Raw genomic sequence first — 15,874 nt, 5'->3', positions numbered from 1 at the left:
TTATTTTCGCACTAAATTCTGTATTTTTGTAAAAAATTTTTGTCCTGTATTGTCCATTTTTTAAACCATTTTCTGTCCTGTATTCCTGTATTATTTTGCTCAGCTGACTATGGGGCGCCTGCTTTTATCCAAAGCGCAATATAATTTTTGCAATGTTTGAAACCGTGGTGTGGCAAGCTGGAAATTAATTTAGCCCCGCCGTCTGAATGTTTTGTCTAAAGAGATTGGGCTCTTAGGCCCAACCGTAAAGATATTTTCAAAAAATTTAGTTGTAAGTCCCCGACGCTTCCCTGTCTGTAGATCTCCAGGCCTCGATCCTCGTACGTTGTTGACGTACGAGGATTGTCGTTCCTGACCTATATTGAAGTTTCACTTTGTGTACGCTGTATTTTAGTTCACCATAAAGGGTACATTCTTTCAGAATGAAGAATGGAGTGCCAAAAGTGTTAGACACTTCAAAACACTTCTGACGACCAGAAACCACGTTTGCAAATGTTCGATCCTGAATGATATGTAGATGGGTATCTTAAGTGTTTTTTGACTTTGTTTTCCCTCCAGTTAAAAACTTAATCGATAGATAATTCTACACAAAATATGCCCCCTAACTTATACAACAAAATATTTGTGCTGTGCAATCTCTGGTTGTTGTTAGCTATGTATATTTATATTATCTTTTTTCAGTATATATTTTACGTTTTTCTAAGGTAAGGTGATCATGTATCAACAAAGTAAGTGTCAGAAATAATATTGTGACTACATTGCTAACTTTTAAACCCCTGAATCCGGGATATTTTATTTTACCAATCCCATTATATGGATATTCCTTCCATTATATGGATATTCCTTCCTGTAGCGTCGTGGCGCCGTAGATTAGTGGTTATAGCTCTCGTACTCTGTGCGGGAGACCGGGGTTCGATTCCTCTTGACGGCGATTCAACATGGGCGAGTGAATGTTACCATAGCCCCGGGTTAACCCAAGCCATGTGAGGGAAATTGGGAAGATGGCACACTGTGTGGGCCGTTGGATGTTGCCGGGAGTTGTCTAGTAGAGCGCGGGCTCTAATTGGATCTGCGTAGCTCAAAATGAGCATTAAATACTCTAGGACTCTCCATCTACGCCATGGCCCCTCCTGGAAATAATAGACAGGGTATATCCCTCGATATTTGTGAGGCTAGCCATGTAAAATATGCACATCTATCTATCTATCTATCTAGCTGCTGGATAGTTTTTACTTGACTGTCTGGTCATCGGATTCCCAGCATGGAATCCCATGACCTTGGCATCAGCCCCCATGGTCCAGGCATCAGATCTCCTAAACCAGAGATTGAGATTTTTGCTCTTATCAATGCATGCTCTTCCTAATCAAACATAGTTTTTTCTTTAGTAAGGATTAAAGTTAGTTAAAGTATCTTGGTATATTTAACCATACCAAATCGGGCATTTTACAATCAAATTAGATGAAACTTGCATCCAGTTAGATTGACAATACTTAGCAACCAACCAAGCATTAAGCTTTGAAAACATTGTAAGGGGCCGTCAACAAACAGTATTTGGCTCCGTTTACGGCAAATTGGCCACTGGACATGTTCATAAATACACAATATTGATTGGTCGCACTATGCAACAATCTTCGTGGAGACTTGTACAACCATGAGATCTATTTTTACAACAACCAATTCTCGATTATGGCGGACTTTTACTGTGGAAACATTTTCTAATTTGTTGAATTTTTTTCATTTTCCCTGAAAGAAATAAAGGTGAGAAATTAAAATCGTCTCCATTTTTATATTTTTAACGGATGATGCATTACCCTCTCCCCCCTCCCGCCTGAAGAAAAATATAACAAAAAATGCTTAAATGACCAGAGGCACAACAATATTTTTTTAGTATTACTAACTTTTTTAGTCTTTACATTTGTAAACTTATCACCTCCTGTATATAGTTTATTAAAAATAAATGCAACCTGTTTGATCATTAATAAAGCTTGTCTACCAGTTGTTTATCTAACTAGTCGTTAGCACGTGGAAAAATTCACGGGCTCGTACGTCTTTTTAACGCGACATCCTGAAACACATACATGTAACATTACATTCAGGCGGTATAATGACATTCTTTCAACCTGTTCGAGACTGTGCTAGATTTAAACTCAACTTCCCCTGCATAAAGTCTGCCCTTGTTACTTCCTGCCAAGTCTTTCTTGGTCTACCTTTTATTTTTTTCCCCAGGATATATCAAGTTTTAACACTTTCTAACCCAATTATCCTCTTTTATTCATTCCAAGAGTCCCAACCAACTCGACCTTCTTATTTGAATAACATCTTTATGCTACTGATACCTAGCTTTTTTCTTAGCAAACCTGAACCATTTCTGTCTCTCAAACTGGCATTGCACATCCTTTTAAGTATTCTTAAATCATTCTTTTTTAAACGATCAAGATCTTTCTTGCTCATTGCCCATATCTCACTACTGTACAACATAACAATTCTTACACAAGGCTTAAAACAACCTACCTTTTACCTAAATCGACAAGACTCTGTTAGTCAACAAAGGAATTAATTCTCTGAACCTTTTTCAAGCAGAACCTATTAAACAAATAACACTTTGTTACATAACATATCATATAAGTAACAGAAGTTCTCAACTTTCTCTAACGAGCCACTATTGTACATTATTAAAGCTGGAAAAACTTCATTGTTGTCTATAATCTCACCTTTGCAACACTTGCATACAAACAGAATGTTAGCTCTTAACCTTTCTCCAATACCAGTGCACTTCTTATGTGCCCCAAAATTAAGTTACTGTCAATGACAATGTCTCATTTGCACTCAGTGCTACTAATCATGACTTGAGACTTTGCTGCATTCACTCTTAGTCTTCACTTCTAATCCTTTCTTCCATCACACTTTTTATCTAATTCCCATTGACTCCGCTACAAGAACCAAATTATCTGCATACAATAACGTCTATGACCAACCTGTTCTGAACTCAATCAACAGCACTTCTAAGACTAAAGCAAAACAACAAAGGACTAAGTACAGAACCCTGATGTCCACCAACATTTACACCAAGTTTATCACTAAGTGAATTGGTAATCCTGACACAACTTCTAGCATTGCGTACATTAGACTGTACCATCGTAACTAGCCACTTACTCATCCACACCTAATTCTCATTGCTCACCAAATAACTTTATTTGGTACTCTATTAAAAACCTTCTCTAAATCTACAAAGGCAAAATAGAGATTTTTTCTCTTTCCTAAATACTTTTCCTGAAACTAAGAAAATTATATCTGTAGTACCACGTTTTTGAAAAAAACTAAATTGTATCTATATGTCAATTTTTTCTCTAAGTACAACTTATCAACCACTTTTTCAATAACTTTCATTGCTTGATCAACCAACATCAACCCTCTACAGTTACCTCTTTCAAATGCACCACCCTTGGCTTGAAACAATTCACTGTTAAACTTGACTGCCAGTCACTCAGGATAACATCATCCTTTATAATCTGATTAGCAAGACTTTTACCATCTCTGCAACAACACCTACAGGTTTGCCAATGTTCATTTTCCTATTAGTCCCCACGACCCATTCAGTTTTGATCTGGATAGCTGATAGCCCTTCTACAACATCATCATTAGGCAAATTATCCTCATACATCGTAAGGTTTATCCCGATTAATGAAACACGTCTGCTGAAACTTTTTTTCAATGCTGAAAATAGTGGTGGTTGGGAAAGATCATTTTATCAAAACGTAATAAGTAAATCATATCTCAATTATTTGTTTAATAATATACATTTTATTGCCACAATATTCACATTTATTTTGTCCTTTTCTTCACCCAACACAAAATCATTTTCCTGCTAGGCAATGGCTGACATTTTTCAATATATATATGTTTGCAAAGTGGTCTTGCTTGCCCAATGCACCTCGAAACAATGAGTTGTCTCTAGCAGGGAAGCAATATTGACATATCTGCAAGACATTAGAAACACTATTACTTGTGTATTCATTATAATTTTAGGTACCTTACAAACTTAAGGTTGCATAAATACCTGTCTATCTATAGGAATAAAAACAAAGTAAATGCGTTGTAATTCAATTATCACCAAATCGGAATGCATTGAATGCATTAATAAATTATAAAAAAAATTTATTACAAGTGAATGTTATACATTTGTATTTGATAGTTAAAGGCATATTATACAGGCCTATCAATAAGGGGAGAGCAATTGCTAGCTGAGCCATTAATTGCTCCTCCAATTCCAAAAAACGTTTTTCTGGCTGAGCAATATCAATTCATCTCACATGGAAATCAATGTTATCTTTTTTATTATTTACAGTAAAAAAGAACCAAAATATATAAAGAAAGATAAAATAAAATAAATAAAAATGACTTTGTCAAAATATGTGTTTATAAACTTATTCTATTTATTTAGATGCTCGCCCAGTTTAAATCATTGTAACCTTGGGGGAGCCATTTATTGCTTGGTTGTTATTTTCTTATTGATAGGCCTGATTATACATATTAGACATTATTTGTAAAACCAGTTTGTAATAGAAGCATAGAAGATGTGGACAGACTTTTTATTTCCTGTTACCAGTAGTCAGCAAATGCTGAGTTTAATGCTGGTAGGATAAAGCTTCTGTTCACAGTGATTCATATTGGCATTTTATTGCAGTTATGTAGAATTTTTTAATCATATTGTGTTGTTATATAGCTTCTTTAAATGATTCACATGAGAGAATTTGCTTATAGCAAATTTGAAGTCTATATACTTGATAATGTTTACAAGAATGGTGTGTGATCAGTTGGCTGCAAATAGGAGAGGCTTGAAAATGTTAATGGAGCTAAAAAAACATCTAAGAAGTGGTCACAGAATTTGGTGCAAAAAATAATGTGATTTGCTTTAATGTTATGGTTGTAAAATGTTTCTAATTGCTTTAAAAGCATACTGCTGGGAGTTATGGCTCAATTCTTATATTGTTGTGCTTGTGTCATTCTGTAAGAAAATTCTCAAATTATCCTTGTTTTCTATTGGACTGGACTTTCCTTACTGTATGTATATTTAGATGTGGCCCTGCTTATCACGTTCAAACGATTGGTCGGTCTAGTGTTAAGACTAGACCTGTTTTAAAATTGAGCACAATATAAATGAAACTATATAGTTAAATTTTTTTAAACTTAGTATTTAAATTTAAATTTGCTACCCTAAAAATTTTTTTGTTGTTGTTGGTGAAAAAGTGCATAGAAACTCTTAAATATATATAGGGAGACCTGCATAATGTTAATCAAAGTTACTGTTGGATTGCTACAGAGGGGGACTGTAAAATAGTTTTTATACTTTTAAAAGCTGGAACTAGGTTTCTCCTGATTGTATATATTTGTTAACTACCCTAAAAAAATGTGGTTGTTTCTTCAAATTTCAAAGAAAAAAAGTGACATGCGCTTATGTGATTTTTTTAACCCCTTGTGCCAAATCTTTTCAACATGTTTGTGTGAAACAGAACCATCACAATTTTAGTTACTTATCATGTTCTATTTTTTATTTCAGCAAAATTTGAAAATGGCGCACTTATCAGCCACGCAATACATGGAAGAAGTATGTTCAGCTATTGAACAACATGATGGTAACTACTGGTCGGAACTTATTAGCCACAAAGATGCACATGTTGCAAGTCATAAGCTACAAATTCCAGAAGCTGCTCACATAACAGAAAGATTCTTTGATCCTCCACTAGATGATATGATTTCCAGTCATCTTCGTGTAGTGTGGGCGATAGGAGAAAATGATTATTATGAAGCCTACAAATCCCACATACTGGTCATTCAAAACTTCATCAAAGTTTTTCAAACACAGAAGGAAGAGAATTGGGCGTTACCTGTGTTATATAATCTTTGTCTTGATTTGCGAGTTTTTGCAATTAACGCTGACACTCAACGTGTGAAAATGGGAGTGGGTACAGCAGATGAAATGTTGGAAAAGTCAGCGGAGTATCTTATGAACTGTTTCCGAGTATGTGTGAGTGACACAAGAGCCGCAATCGAAAACTCTAAAAAGTGGGGAATGCTGGGAATTGTGAATCAACTATTTAAAATTTACTTTCGAATAAACAAACTTCAGCTATGCAAACCGTTAATTCGTGCAATCGATAGTTTGCCCATCAAAGATATGTTTCCAAAAGCACATTTAGTTACGTACAGATTTTTTGTTGGTAAGAAAGCAATGTTTGATTCTGATTATAAACTTGCAGATGAATATCTTTCCTATGCATTTGAACATTGTCACAAGGCCTCAAAGAAGAACAAAAGAACAATATTGATATACTTGCTTCCTGTTAAAATGCAACTAGGTGAGTCTTCTATCTTATCTTAACATGTACTCTTGAATAAAGTTGTAAAAAATAGTATATATCTTATGACACATTGTATGACACATTGCTAAAAATTTTAGATTTTTAGGGTGGTAAGTTCTTATACAGTAATAGTCATTTAGTTAGATTTTAACTGTCTGTTAACCGACATGTTAATTAAAGGGGCTACGAACCGGTTAAAATGCGCACATTCCGTATATCCCGCGCACATATTAAAAATCCGGCAAAGGTGTTTTGCGCAATGAACAGACCAGCGCACTTTCCTTGCTGGTTTAATATTTTTTTCCACAAGTATATTACAAAGAAATATTTCAGCGAGACTCATCCTGGATGAAAACATGCCCAAGGCTGGAGAAGATAAAAATTCTTGATATATCTATATGTTTGAGTCTGTAAATTACATACATGCTGGAAAAATAGCCAGTTTGTTTTTCGCCGCCATCAGCTTGACTTTTGTGTAGTCAATAAAGTCGAAAACCAACAGCCCTTCTGTAGCCCCTTTAAACAGGTAAGCAAATAAATGTATCACCTAGCAATTTTTTGCCAACTTTAAAAAAAATGGGTTAGCACACTAATGCAGGAGGAGGAGTTGCACAAAAACACAGACCAAAAAATTATAATTTTTGTATTGAAATTAGCTTTAACTCGTGTTTGTTTTCAGGTAAGATGCCAAGCATCAAACTTCTTAAAAGAAATAATTTGCTCCCGTTTGTGGATGTTCGTAATGCTGTATCCTCTGGTAATTTGTTGTTGTTAATGAAAGCCTTGGACGACCATCAGACCTTCTTCATAAAATCAGGAATATACCTGATCCTGGAGAAGTTAAAGATTATTACTTATAGAAACTTGTTCAAAAAAACTGCACTTATACTCAGCACACATCAACTTCCAATTGAGGTTAGTTAAACCTTAAAAAATCAAAATTTGCTAAAAAGAAAGCTTGACTCAACTTTTTAAAAATTGCTGAAAATCCGTTAGAATTTAGTCCAGGTAAATCCTTTTTTGTTGGCAAAAATTTAAAATTATCCTAGGAAAGTATTTATGTTGAGTTAAATTCTTTGCAATTAAATCTTGTTACAGCAGCTCTATCAAAAGAATTTCCTTACAAAGTGCTAAAAAAACTAAAAGATGAATTTATTTCTCAAGTGAAATTCCTGGAATGGCATGGTTAGCCATTTTAAGCCTTAACTATTCTGGAATCTTAATTGCCACAGAAAATAAGAAACACGTTCTCGAATATCCTGGATTTTTTTTTTATTTTTTTTTTGTAGTCACCATGTTTATTGACAATTTTATTCTACATCAAGATATTTGCAGTCATTTTAAATATATTTTTACTTGTGTATTTTTTGTAGGCTTTTCGTGTTGCATTACATTACATGGGACAAACTGATGTGGAAACAGATGAAGTCCATTGTATTTTAGCAAACTTAATCTACGAGGGTCATATTAAAGGCTACATTTCTCTGCAACATCAAAAGCTGATCATTAGTAAACAAAACCCATTTCCGAGTTTTAAGAAATAGTTTTCGTTTATGGTATTTTTACATGGAATTCATACACAAGCAGCTTTAAATTTTTTTTACAACGGTGGAACTTTTCTAATATTTTATGAGAGTGACTTCAACTAGGTACTGAATATATGCATGTATTTTATAATAAAGTTGAAGAACTATTATTGGCTTTATTGCTAATTTCTTCTCAGTTATTTCTTTCTGTTAGTATTAAACTTTTTGCACAATAAAATTCATCATTTCTTTTTCTACAGTATGGTTTTTTATATTTTTTTGTTTTTGAGACGCATACATCTTTTAAACGATGTAGATTTTGTCAGGGCATAATAGCAGTTTCTCTTCAACTAAAATAGATAAGCCTGAAACCCTTGAATATTCATCATTCTCAACACAAAAACCTTCAACTAGTTTTGATACATTTGGTTATTTTATTTTGGGTCTTTTTTCTGAGAACTTAAAATACTCTAAAAAAAATAAAGGGAAAACTTATTGTTATAAAAATAGGAAAACTTTGTCAAAGTTTTTGGTGGACATGGACTGGTGGATGGAGTGATGTGATGTGAGTATTGAGATCACTGCCTTTTAGCTTGATAGGCTGTCAATACATAAATGAGGATTTATTGTACTATGTTATTGTAATTATTAGCACCTTGCAGATTAATTTGTTGTTTTAGTGTAAAAATTATGTAAGATATGACAGAAAGTGCAAGTGAGAGCAGTTACATTACTGCTTCCAGTGTGAACCAAATTCGTAAACTGCGGAAGAAACTTCGACAAATCGACAAATTGAAACGTTTACAGAGAGAACTGTCGTCAGAAGAAATGGAAAAGGTACACATTATTTATTTTTTTAACTAAAAGTTTTAAGTTTGATAATTAAGGTGTATCGTCTAAGTCGAGGTTGCTTGATGTCTTGGTGCAACAATTTTTATTTTTGCTTGCATTGTTTTTCTTGGTAGAATAATACACCACACTCCTTTTCCGGCCGAAAGCATGTTCAAAGAACTACGACAGAGAGAAGAGAGGGGTATTTTCACTAACATTATTGTTTCCAATGCCATTCAGTTTATCTATATCTAGGCAATGGGCAAAACAAACTATTTCAGTGATGCATAAGAAAGAGTTGCGTTATTTCGATAAGTTCATTATAAAGTTAAAAATCATAAAGTCATCAAAATATTTTTATCACTGTGTTCTTGTTTATAAATGATTTAATTAATCCGAAAATTGTTTTTACAATACAAAGATACTAATCCGTTTTTGAAAACAATAGGATATTGGCGTGAGCCATGTAGACATTTTTAATTACTTAAAGTTTTAAAATACTGCGCCAAAGTTCTAATCTTGCATTTGGGCTGTTACATAAAAAGTATTAATGACTTCGATAAAATGCTTGTGAAAGTTCTGTCAGATATATTAAAGTGGTTTTTAAGAGGTTTTAAATAACTGTGGTAAAAAGAAATAATTTAGAGTTTGTTAAGTTGTTTTGAGACGTATCTGAGAATATTCGATCTGCAGTTCTGTTCGTCCACGTGTGTGCGTCGTCTAAGATGAACGCTTCTCCGGAAAAACATGTTGTACGTTCTTCTGAAGCTTTTTTCGGCGACGTAAGGGTGGATAACGTTGACAGGAAATACACATTTGAATTGAAAGCACGATTGCTAAGTACTGATTCTGGTATTTTTGAAGATATGGTTGATACGTATACTTCTGATGAAGATGAAGAAATAAAACTAATCACTGGAAATATTGAGAAGAAAGAGAGAAGAGGATTTAAAGTGATTAAAACTGATAGGCATGATATTTTAGTAGATGAGAATAGAAATAAAAATATGGTAGGTAAAGCCATAATGCATGCTTGACTTGTTTGTTTTTTATATCATCTTTGCTTGTTTGCTTAAGCCAGCGTGGCCACTACTCCTGGAAACTCTTTGAAACTCCTGGAAGTTGGATGTACTCCTGGAAGAACTACTGGAAGAACTCCTAGAAAGTTGTAAAAATAGAACTTCTGGAAAGTTGCAAGAATGGGAAAACTTTTGGAAAATAATTTTTCTAACTGTATTTTTTGTTTAGGTGCGGGTTTTTAGTTTCCAGTTTATGGCAACTGTTTACGTTATTTCTCATTGAAATTTCTCTTTTTGCTAAGCATAAAACTTCTAAAGAAGTCGTGTAATTTACTCTTTGAAAATGAGTGGTCACCCTGTTGGCACTTGCCTCTTAATAATACCCGTACTCTATCTGTCTGTTTGTGTGTGTGCAAAAGAAAAAAGCCGTGTTTCGAGCACACAAAATAGCGTGGAATTGTAAGGACGACCGATTTTTTCACAGGTAAACGACTAATATTTATGAATTTTCTATACCTAAGTTTATTCCTGTATTAAGATTGTTATTCCGCTTTATCGTGCGACTGTAAAATGTTTTCCTTTTGTTTGTTTTTGAGGTGCTTAAATTCCTCTTACATCACCCAGCCCTTTCAAAAGGGTTATAATTCTTTATATACTTGTTTGTATCTTTTTAATCTTTGTAACCATTTCTTATAGACGGGAGATCTTAGGATGTTTTAATTCGAAAGCTGTACCCCTGAACCAAATTTTTTTGAGTAACATTTACCTGTATTTTTATATCGACCGCTATTGCGACAATTTAGACATTTTCACCCACACTGAATACTTCTGTTTGTTGAGTTCATTGAACTTGTATGGCCAAACATGTTTGACCTATCAAACAGTTAGATATTTAAACCGCACTGACCCATCCCACATTTGAGGTCTTATAGTAGTTATTCAAGCTCATGTACCAATCAAAATTGAGCATGTTTATGCTCTCATTTTCAGCATATATGTTTTAATATTATTCTCGCTGTAACATGATAAACAGACACAGTTTCATGTCATGATTGACAGTTAGCTTTTTATATGCATGTTTTTGCTGAATCATCATTTTCGGCATAAAAACTATACTTTTGTTTGGTTAAGACGTTTATCAAAGTTTACTGTAGACAAGCGTTATATCTTTTTCCTAAACACTTTTGTAAGTTATGAATCTTCGTTGCAAACACATGTTGGCATAGCTTCATAAGCGTAGATAGTGATTAATATTTTATTTCGCTTTTTTAGATAAAGACCAAAGATTCTCTCCGCTGCGAATTACACGAGTTGCTTGAAGGACAAGAACAAGCCATGGTTGCACTAACTGAAAAGGTGCAAGACACATCGGTGGTAGATGAAGGAGCGACAAGGAAAGTCAACGCCTTAGTGGAGTTTGACCACAAAAATCTAAATGGTAGGTTTGTGCTCAAAGGAATCTTTGTCTATTTTTATAGTAACAAAGACTCATGTGATAACCTCATTGCTAAAGAAGAAAAACGTGGACAAAAAATTCGCAGTCTTTTTCTCTTATAAAATTGACTTCTTTCAAATAACTTCTTTCAAAAAGAGTTTTTCTCTGACTTTGGTAAGCTCTTAGGTCAAAGTTTCAAATTCTCAGACCTCCGCAAAGCGTTAATTTTTATTTCTTTTTTTTAAGATGAGGTTAATGCTGCAAATAGTGAGAACTGTAGATACGATAATGAGAAAACTGAAATTAACGGTGTGCACGACCTAAAAACAGACGAAGAACGTGAAAAAGATAACGCTGATCAGGAGGATAAAATAAAAAGTTATCAGTCTACTCCTACTGAAACAACCGTAAAAGTAGATACGGCGCTAACTATTACGCGTAAGTCCTTAAGAGAGCGTAAACCCAAGAGTAGTGTCGAAAGTGCAAAAACGAAACCGGGAAATCCGTCTATTACAGAACAGTTGTTCCAAGACCTGAATCTTAAAGTTGGGTTGTTAGAAGGCCATCACGACGACGCGTGTGCGGTTGACTTGTGTGGAAATTTTGTTGTCAGTGGAAGGTATGTGATTTCCATTTTGATTATTTGTGTCTCTGTATAATTCTCAAGTGAGTCATGATGCTAAACCTTCTCCTCATAAACATTGTTTTCCTTTTTCTTATAGTCGAGATACAAGTTTGAAATTATGGATAGCATCTTCGCGTGAAGAACTCAAAAGTCTAGGTGGACATGACGCAGCTATTACTGGTGTATGCTTTATGAGAGATAAACCGTTTTCCACTTATCCGAATGCCGTGACGGCGTCGTATGATTGTTCGTTAAGAGTTTGGGATCTCGAGAAAGGTACACTTTAAAATCTTTTGCGTTAAATTAATCTCCGCGTATTAACTTTTGCGCAAAATTGTGTTTATGTTTTCCTTGCTATATTTCATTTTGAACGAAACAGAACAGAGGTAATTTTTGCAGATATGTATTTATTTTTTTGGAAACTTTGATTTTTGCGCGTATTTATTTTTGGCGAATATTTCTTTTACTTATTTTTGCGAATTTTTTACATTTTTGCGTAAATGCCTAAAATAAATTATTTGTTTTTAATAAGGAACATAACTTTTGGATTTAGCCTCGATGTTTCTTAGAGGAGATTTTCCAAGAAGTTTTTAAACACCTGTTTTATACCCTTAAAATATTTTTTTTTATTTTCACATTATTTTGCAAGTAAGCAGTTGAAAGTATCTATAATTTCAACCTTGAGTTAAGATATATTGTGTTGCTAGACGACTATTGTTGAAGATTACTGTGAATTAGGTATAACTTCTGATTTTATCGCAACCATTTTCACTCATTTTCATATTTTAGGGGAAACTATGAAATCCATATACGTGTATTCACCTGTGCTTTGCCTCGATTATTCAGCTGGTGTTGTTGCAATCGGGACGGGTAGGTTGAACAGAATATTTCAAGTAAGTTTTTTTTCTTTTTAAGAAAGTTCTAACTTACCAGACAATTTTACTGTTTCTTTTTAGAGGGGGGTAAGGTTGAGTTGTATAATGTTGAGAGCAGTCAGCAGTTGTTTACAGTGAGAGCACACGAAGATGCTGTGTCAGCTGTAAAGGTTTGTTTTTTTCTTTTTATCACCCTTGCACATTTCTTTATTAACACTAAATTGTGAGGAAACAATGGATGAACGAGAAACTCTGACAGGATTTTCACGTCTACTCGAAACTCTTTAATTCTCCTTCAGAAAAGTAGATTGTTATAAACAACTCTGGCCTCAATTTTGATTTTACAACCTGTCGCATGTTTTTAGTAAACTTTTGTTGTACCACAATGGTTTGTTCTTCACTCATGGAGTCACCTTTAAAAGCCCCCTCAAATCTTCTCAACCATTATCTTCTCAAAAAAATTTTGAAAATCACATTAAAAATTAAAACTCACCAAGTTTATATCTATAACAAAAATGACAACCTTGTATAAACTTCTATATTTGTTAATATGCACGTGAGAAAAACCTTTGTTTGCCTTGGGTGAAGTAATTTTAAATTTGGGTAAAATTTAACAAACTTTCGAGTAAAGGGTATGCTTACGCGAGTAGATCTAATTATACAACAAGAACTATCGTAGCTTAAATCCAGATCAGTTGTTATCTCTCGAGAAATAGTAGTTTTATTAGTTTCACGGTGAACGACGATACACCTACTTTCTAACGAAGTGTGAAAGAAGTACACCATTTCTGAAAGAAGAAATACACCATTTCTGTCTATTAAATATATAAGGTTGAGTGGAATAATCCACGGTTGGTTTTACCTGCGAGATACAAGACCTAGTAAAAATGTCTTAATTGTACGGTAGTGGGCGTATCCATGGGTCATTTACCTGATGAGTTTCACTGTAATCTTATTGAGAAAACTAAAAATTTGTGCAAACTTACGAATATATTCCACCTTAGATTTTATCTGATCGTAAGATTGCATCGGGTTCATCTGATGGCATCATTAAAATTCATGACCCAAAAGTTGGTGATGCTGCCATCTTTGTGTTGGATCTTGCTACCATCAAGATCAAACAAGAAAGTAAAGAAAACGTTGCGGCTACACCCCTACTAAATACATCAAAGATTAACTGTATTACGTCATGGAATGATTACGTCATCTATGGTGATGATGGTTTTAACGTGAAAGTATTGGACTATCAGAAGGGTAAAGAATACTGAAGATTTTATGTATTACATTCTGCATAGTAACTGGTACAACGTTTGAATTACCATACCCTCTCAGTTACCCTAGACAACAGTTTTAGCTCTTCTTAGAATTCATGTAGCAAGACTTAAGCCAAAACTTCGCCTATTTGAGTGTATGAAGTCATTTGCCTTCCCCACAAAACAAAAGAAATAGTTTAATGAGAATTTTACACGTTTAGAATACAGTATTTCAAAATTTAAATGTTTTTGGAGAGATAAATAATCTTCAAGAAAATATAATACAGGCATATTTCGAATGGAAATTCAATTTATTTCTATTTATTCTACTTGTCAATAGCTTCGCTTTTTATGCCCTACTTAATTAGATCGGTTTACGACGTTTTCTAACACACTGTTTTTTTTTCTACCCTAAGCAAACATTAAAACCCCTTTTTAAATTTTCAGGCCTAAAACGGTTGCTTCAGGGAAATATGAGATATTTCTAATAAAGAACGTGTATGCAATCCAAATCAAATATATTTTTACTGTTTTTTTTGCAGGAGAGGTCATCAAATTGCGCAACAACTTAAACGAGTACTGTCCAACAGAAGCGTTGAGTATTGGCGAGGTTCAAGGTCGTCCTTTCTTATTCAGTGTTGGTTCTGATGTTGATAAAGGCGATGGGTATATTAATGGTAAGAAATGATAAACTCATAAAGGTCTCTTACAAAACGCAAGCTTATTTGATTCTAAATAAGACCCGCTGTCTGTCTGTGAGTTAAAGATGGTAGCTGCGAGTAGTGACGGAATAAAGAGAAACATGAAGGTATACATTTTTTTTTTAGTTCGTTCCTTACCAGACTTTCAGTATCTTGGAACTATACGAGATACAAAGGAGAATTCTGGTTCCATCACCACATTCCGTGTTGAGGAGGTAGATTCTAAGCTTTGTTTCGTTACTGGTGGTATGCAGCTTCGAGTATGGGATCAAGCACGGCGAGCGAAGAAGAGAAAAGGGTAAGTTTTATTCACTCGGGGTAAAAAAGGCGGTAAAAAGTGACCAAATTTTGACTCGATGATTAATATTTTGCCAAATTCTTTACGGACTTTTTTTTTTGCTGTTTAAGTTTTTACACTGTTTTTTTTCTTTTTCTTTTTTTAGTGCATTAGAAATCAAAATAACTGCAAAATTAAGAGATATAAAGATTGAATATTTTCGAATTTAATTTTTTAATTAAAATTATTATTTAAAAAAAATATTTTTATGATTTTCTTTGGATATTTTTTCTTATCCGTTCTATCTCAAATAGTGCTTGATTTTAAAAATTTTGATTTTAAATTTCGTAATTTTTTTACCCATTAAAAATTGTTACCGACTTTCTTTTTAGCGATTAGGTATCCTAAATTTAGTTTTCTTATTATCGATACATATATCACTTTTTTATTGTATTTTCAGCTCTAGCGAGGACAATTCGCTAATCCCATGCAAGTTCATCTGTAGCTACACAGAATGCAAAGAGTCAGAACCTGAATCAGAGAGTGATAGCGAATCGCAAACGAGTAGCAAAGAAGCTTCGGTGATATCAGAACAAGCGAGACAAAGTTATTGCGTCATACTGTGATTTCGTTACTAAGCTCGATCGAGAGAGAAACTGGTGTTGTGGAAAATTAAGTTACTAGCCTCATATTAAATATAGGATTGTATATATCGAAATGTTCAGATTTTAAAATGATTTGCTTATTTAGGCGTTTGTAAATAAATATTTTGGAGTAGATTTATTTAAAAAACTTAAACCTTCTCTAACGACCACCTGTCTGAGACGATCGCATTTGAGTCCTTCTAATGTAGTTTATAGTCATTTGCCACTCTATTAGACGGCCACCCGCCTAACGCGATCAGTGACTGCTATTTTTTTATCCCCCAGACAAGATAAAACCTGTACAAAACTACCATTTAAGATCTTTTTAA

The 15,874-nt window shown here is 33.9% G+C and overlaps 2 protein-coding genes across 3 annotated transcripts; both read left to right on the top strand.

The window, feature by feature from the left end:
* Positions 1-173: 173 nt before the first annotated feature.
* On the top strand, positions 174-8,064 carry LOC130641255 (PCI domain-containing protein 2-like). The gene is made up of 4 exons (XM_057447982.1): positions 174-1,758; positions 5,558-6,356; positions 7,039-7,274; positions 7,733-8,064. Exons 2-4 carry the CDS (start codon positions 5,570-5,572, stop codon positions 7,901-7,903), a joined length of 1,194 nt encoding a protein of 397 aa, XP_057303965.1. The 5' UTR covers positions 174-1,758; positions 5,558-5,569; the 3' UTR covers positions 7,904-8,064.
* Positions 8,065-8,430: 366 nt separating this feature from the next.
* On the top strand, positions 8,431-15,699 carry LOC130641253 (uncharacterized). 2 transcript variants are annotated; one of them, XM_057447977.1, is made up of 10 exons: positions 8,431-8,722; positions 11,008-11,173; positions 11,417-11,789; positions 11,893-12,071; positions 12,585-12,665; positions 12,752-12,840; positions 13,675-13,924; positions 14,466-14,600; positions 14,751-14,922; positions 15,362-15,699. In XM_057447977.1, exons 1-10 carry the CDS (start codon positions 8,585-8,587, stop codon positions 15,525-15,527), a joined length of 1,749 nt encoding a protein of 582 aa, XP_057303960.1. In that variant the 5' UTR covers positions 8,431-8,584; the 3' UTR covers positions 15,528-15,699. The 2 variants fall into 2 exon arrangements, with proteins under 2 accessions (XP_057303960.1, XP_057303961.1); XM_057447978.1 differs by lacking the exon at positions 8,431-8,722 and adding an exon at positions 10,698-10,921.
* Positions 15,700-15,874: the final 175 nt, after the last annotated feature.

The sequence above is a fragment of the Hydractinia symbiolongicarpus genome, chromosome 4 (genome assembly GCF_029227915.1).
Source record: "Hydractinia symbiolongicarpus strain clone_291-10 chromosome 4, HSymV2.1, whole genome shotgun sequence".
NCBI classification, from domain to species: Eukaryota; Metazoa; Cnidaria; class Hydrozoa; order Anthoathecata; family Hydractiniidae; genus Hydractinia; species Hydractinia symbiolongicarpus.
This window is presented reverse-complemented; position numbering and strand designations above follow the sequence as displayed.

Coding starts and splice junctions, on each gene's coding strand:
- LOC130641255 (XM_057447982.1), top strand. CDS start 5,570: ATGGCGCACTTATCAGCCACGCAATACATGGAAGAAGTATGTTCAGCT. Junction 6,357..7,038: donor TCCTGTTAAAATGCAACTAG/GTGAGTCTTCTA, acceptor GTTTGTTTTCAG/GTAAGATGCCAAGCATCAAA. Junction 7,275..7,732: donor CACATCAACTTCCAATTGAG/GTTAGTTAAACC, acceptor TATTTTTTGTAG/GCTTTTCGTGTTGCATTACA.
- LOC130641253 (XM_057447977.1), top strand. CDS start 8,585: ATGACAGAAAGTGCAAGTGAGAGCAGTTACATTACTGCTTCCAGTGTG. Junction 8,723..11,007: donor CGTCAGAAGAAATGGAAAAG/GTACACATTATT, acceptor TCGCTTTTTTAG/ATAAAGACCAAAGATTCTCT. Junction 13,925..14,465: donor AGTATTGGACTATCAGAAGG/GTAAAGAATACT, acceptor TTTTTTTTGCAG/GAGAGGTCATCAAATTGCGC.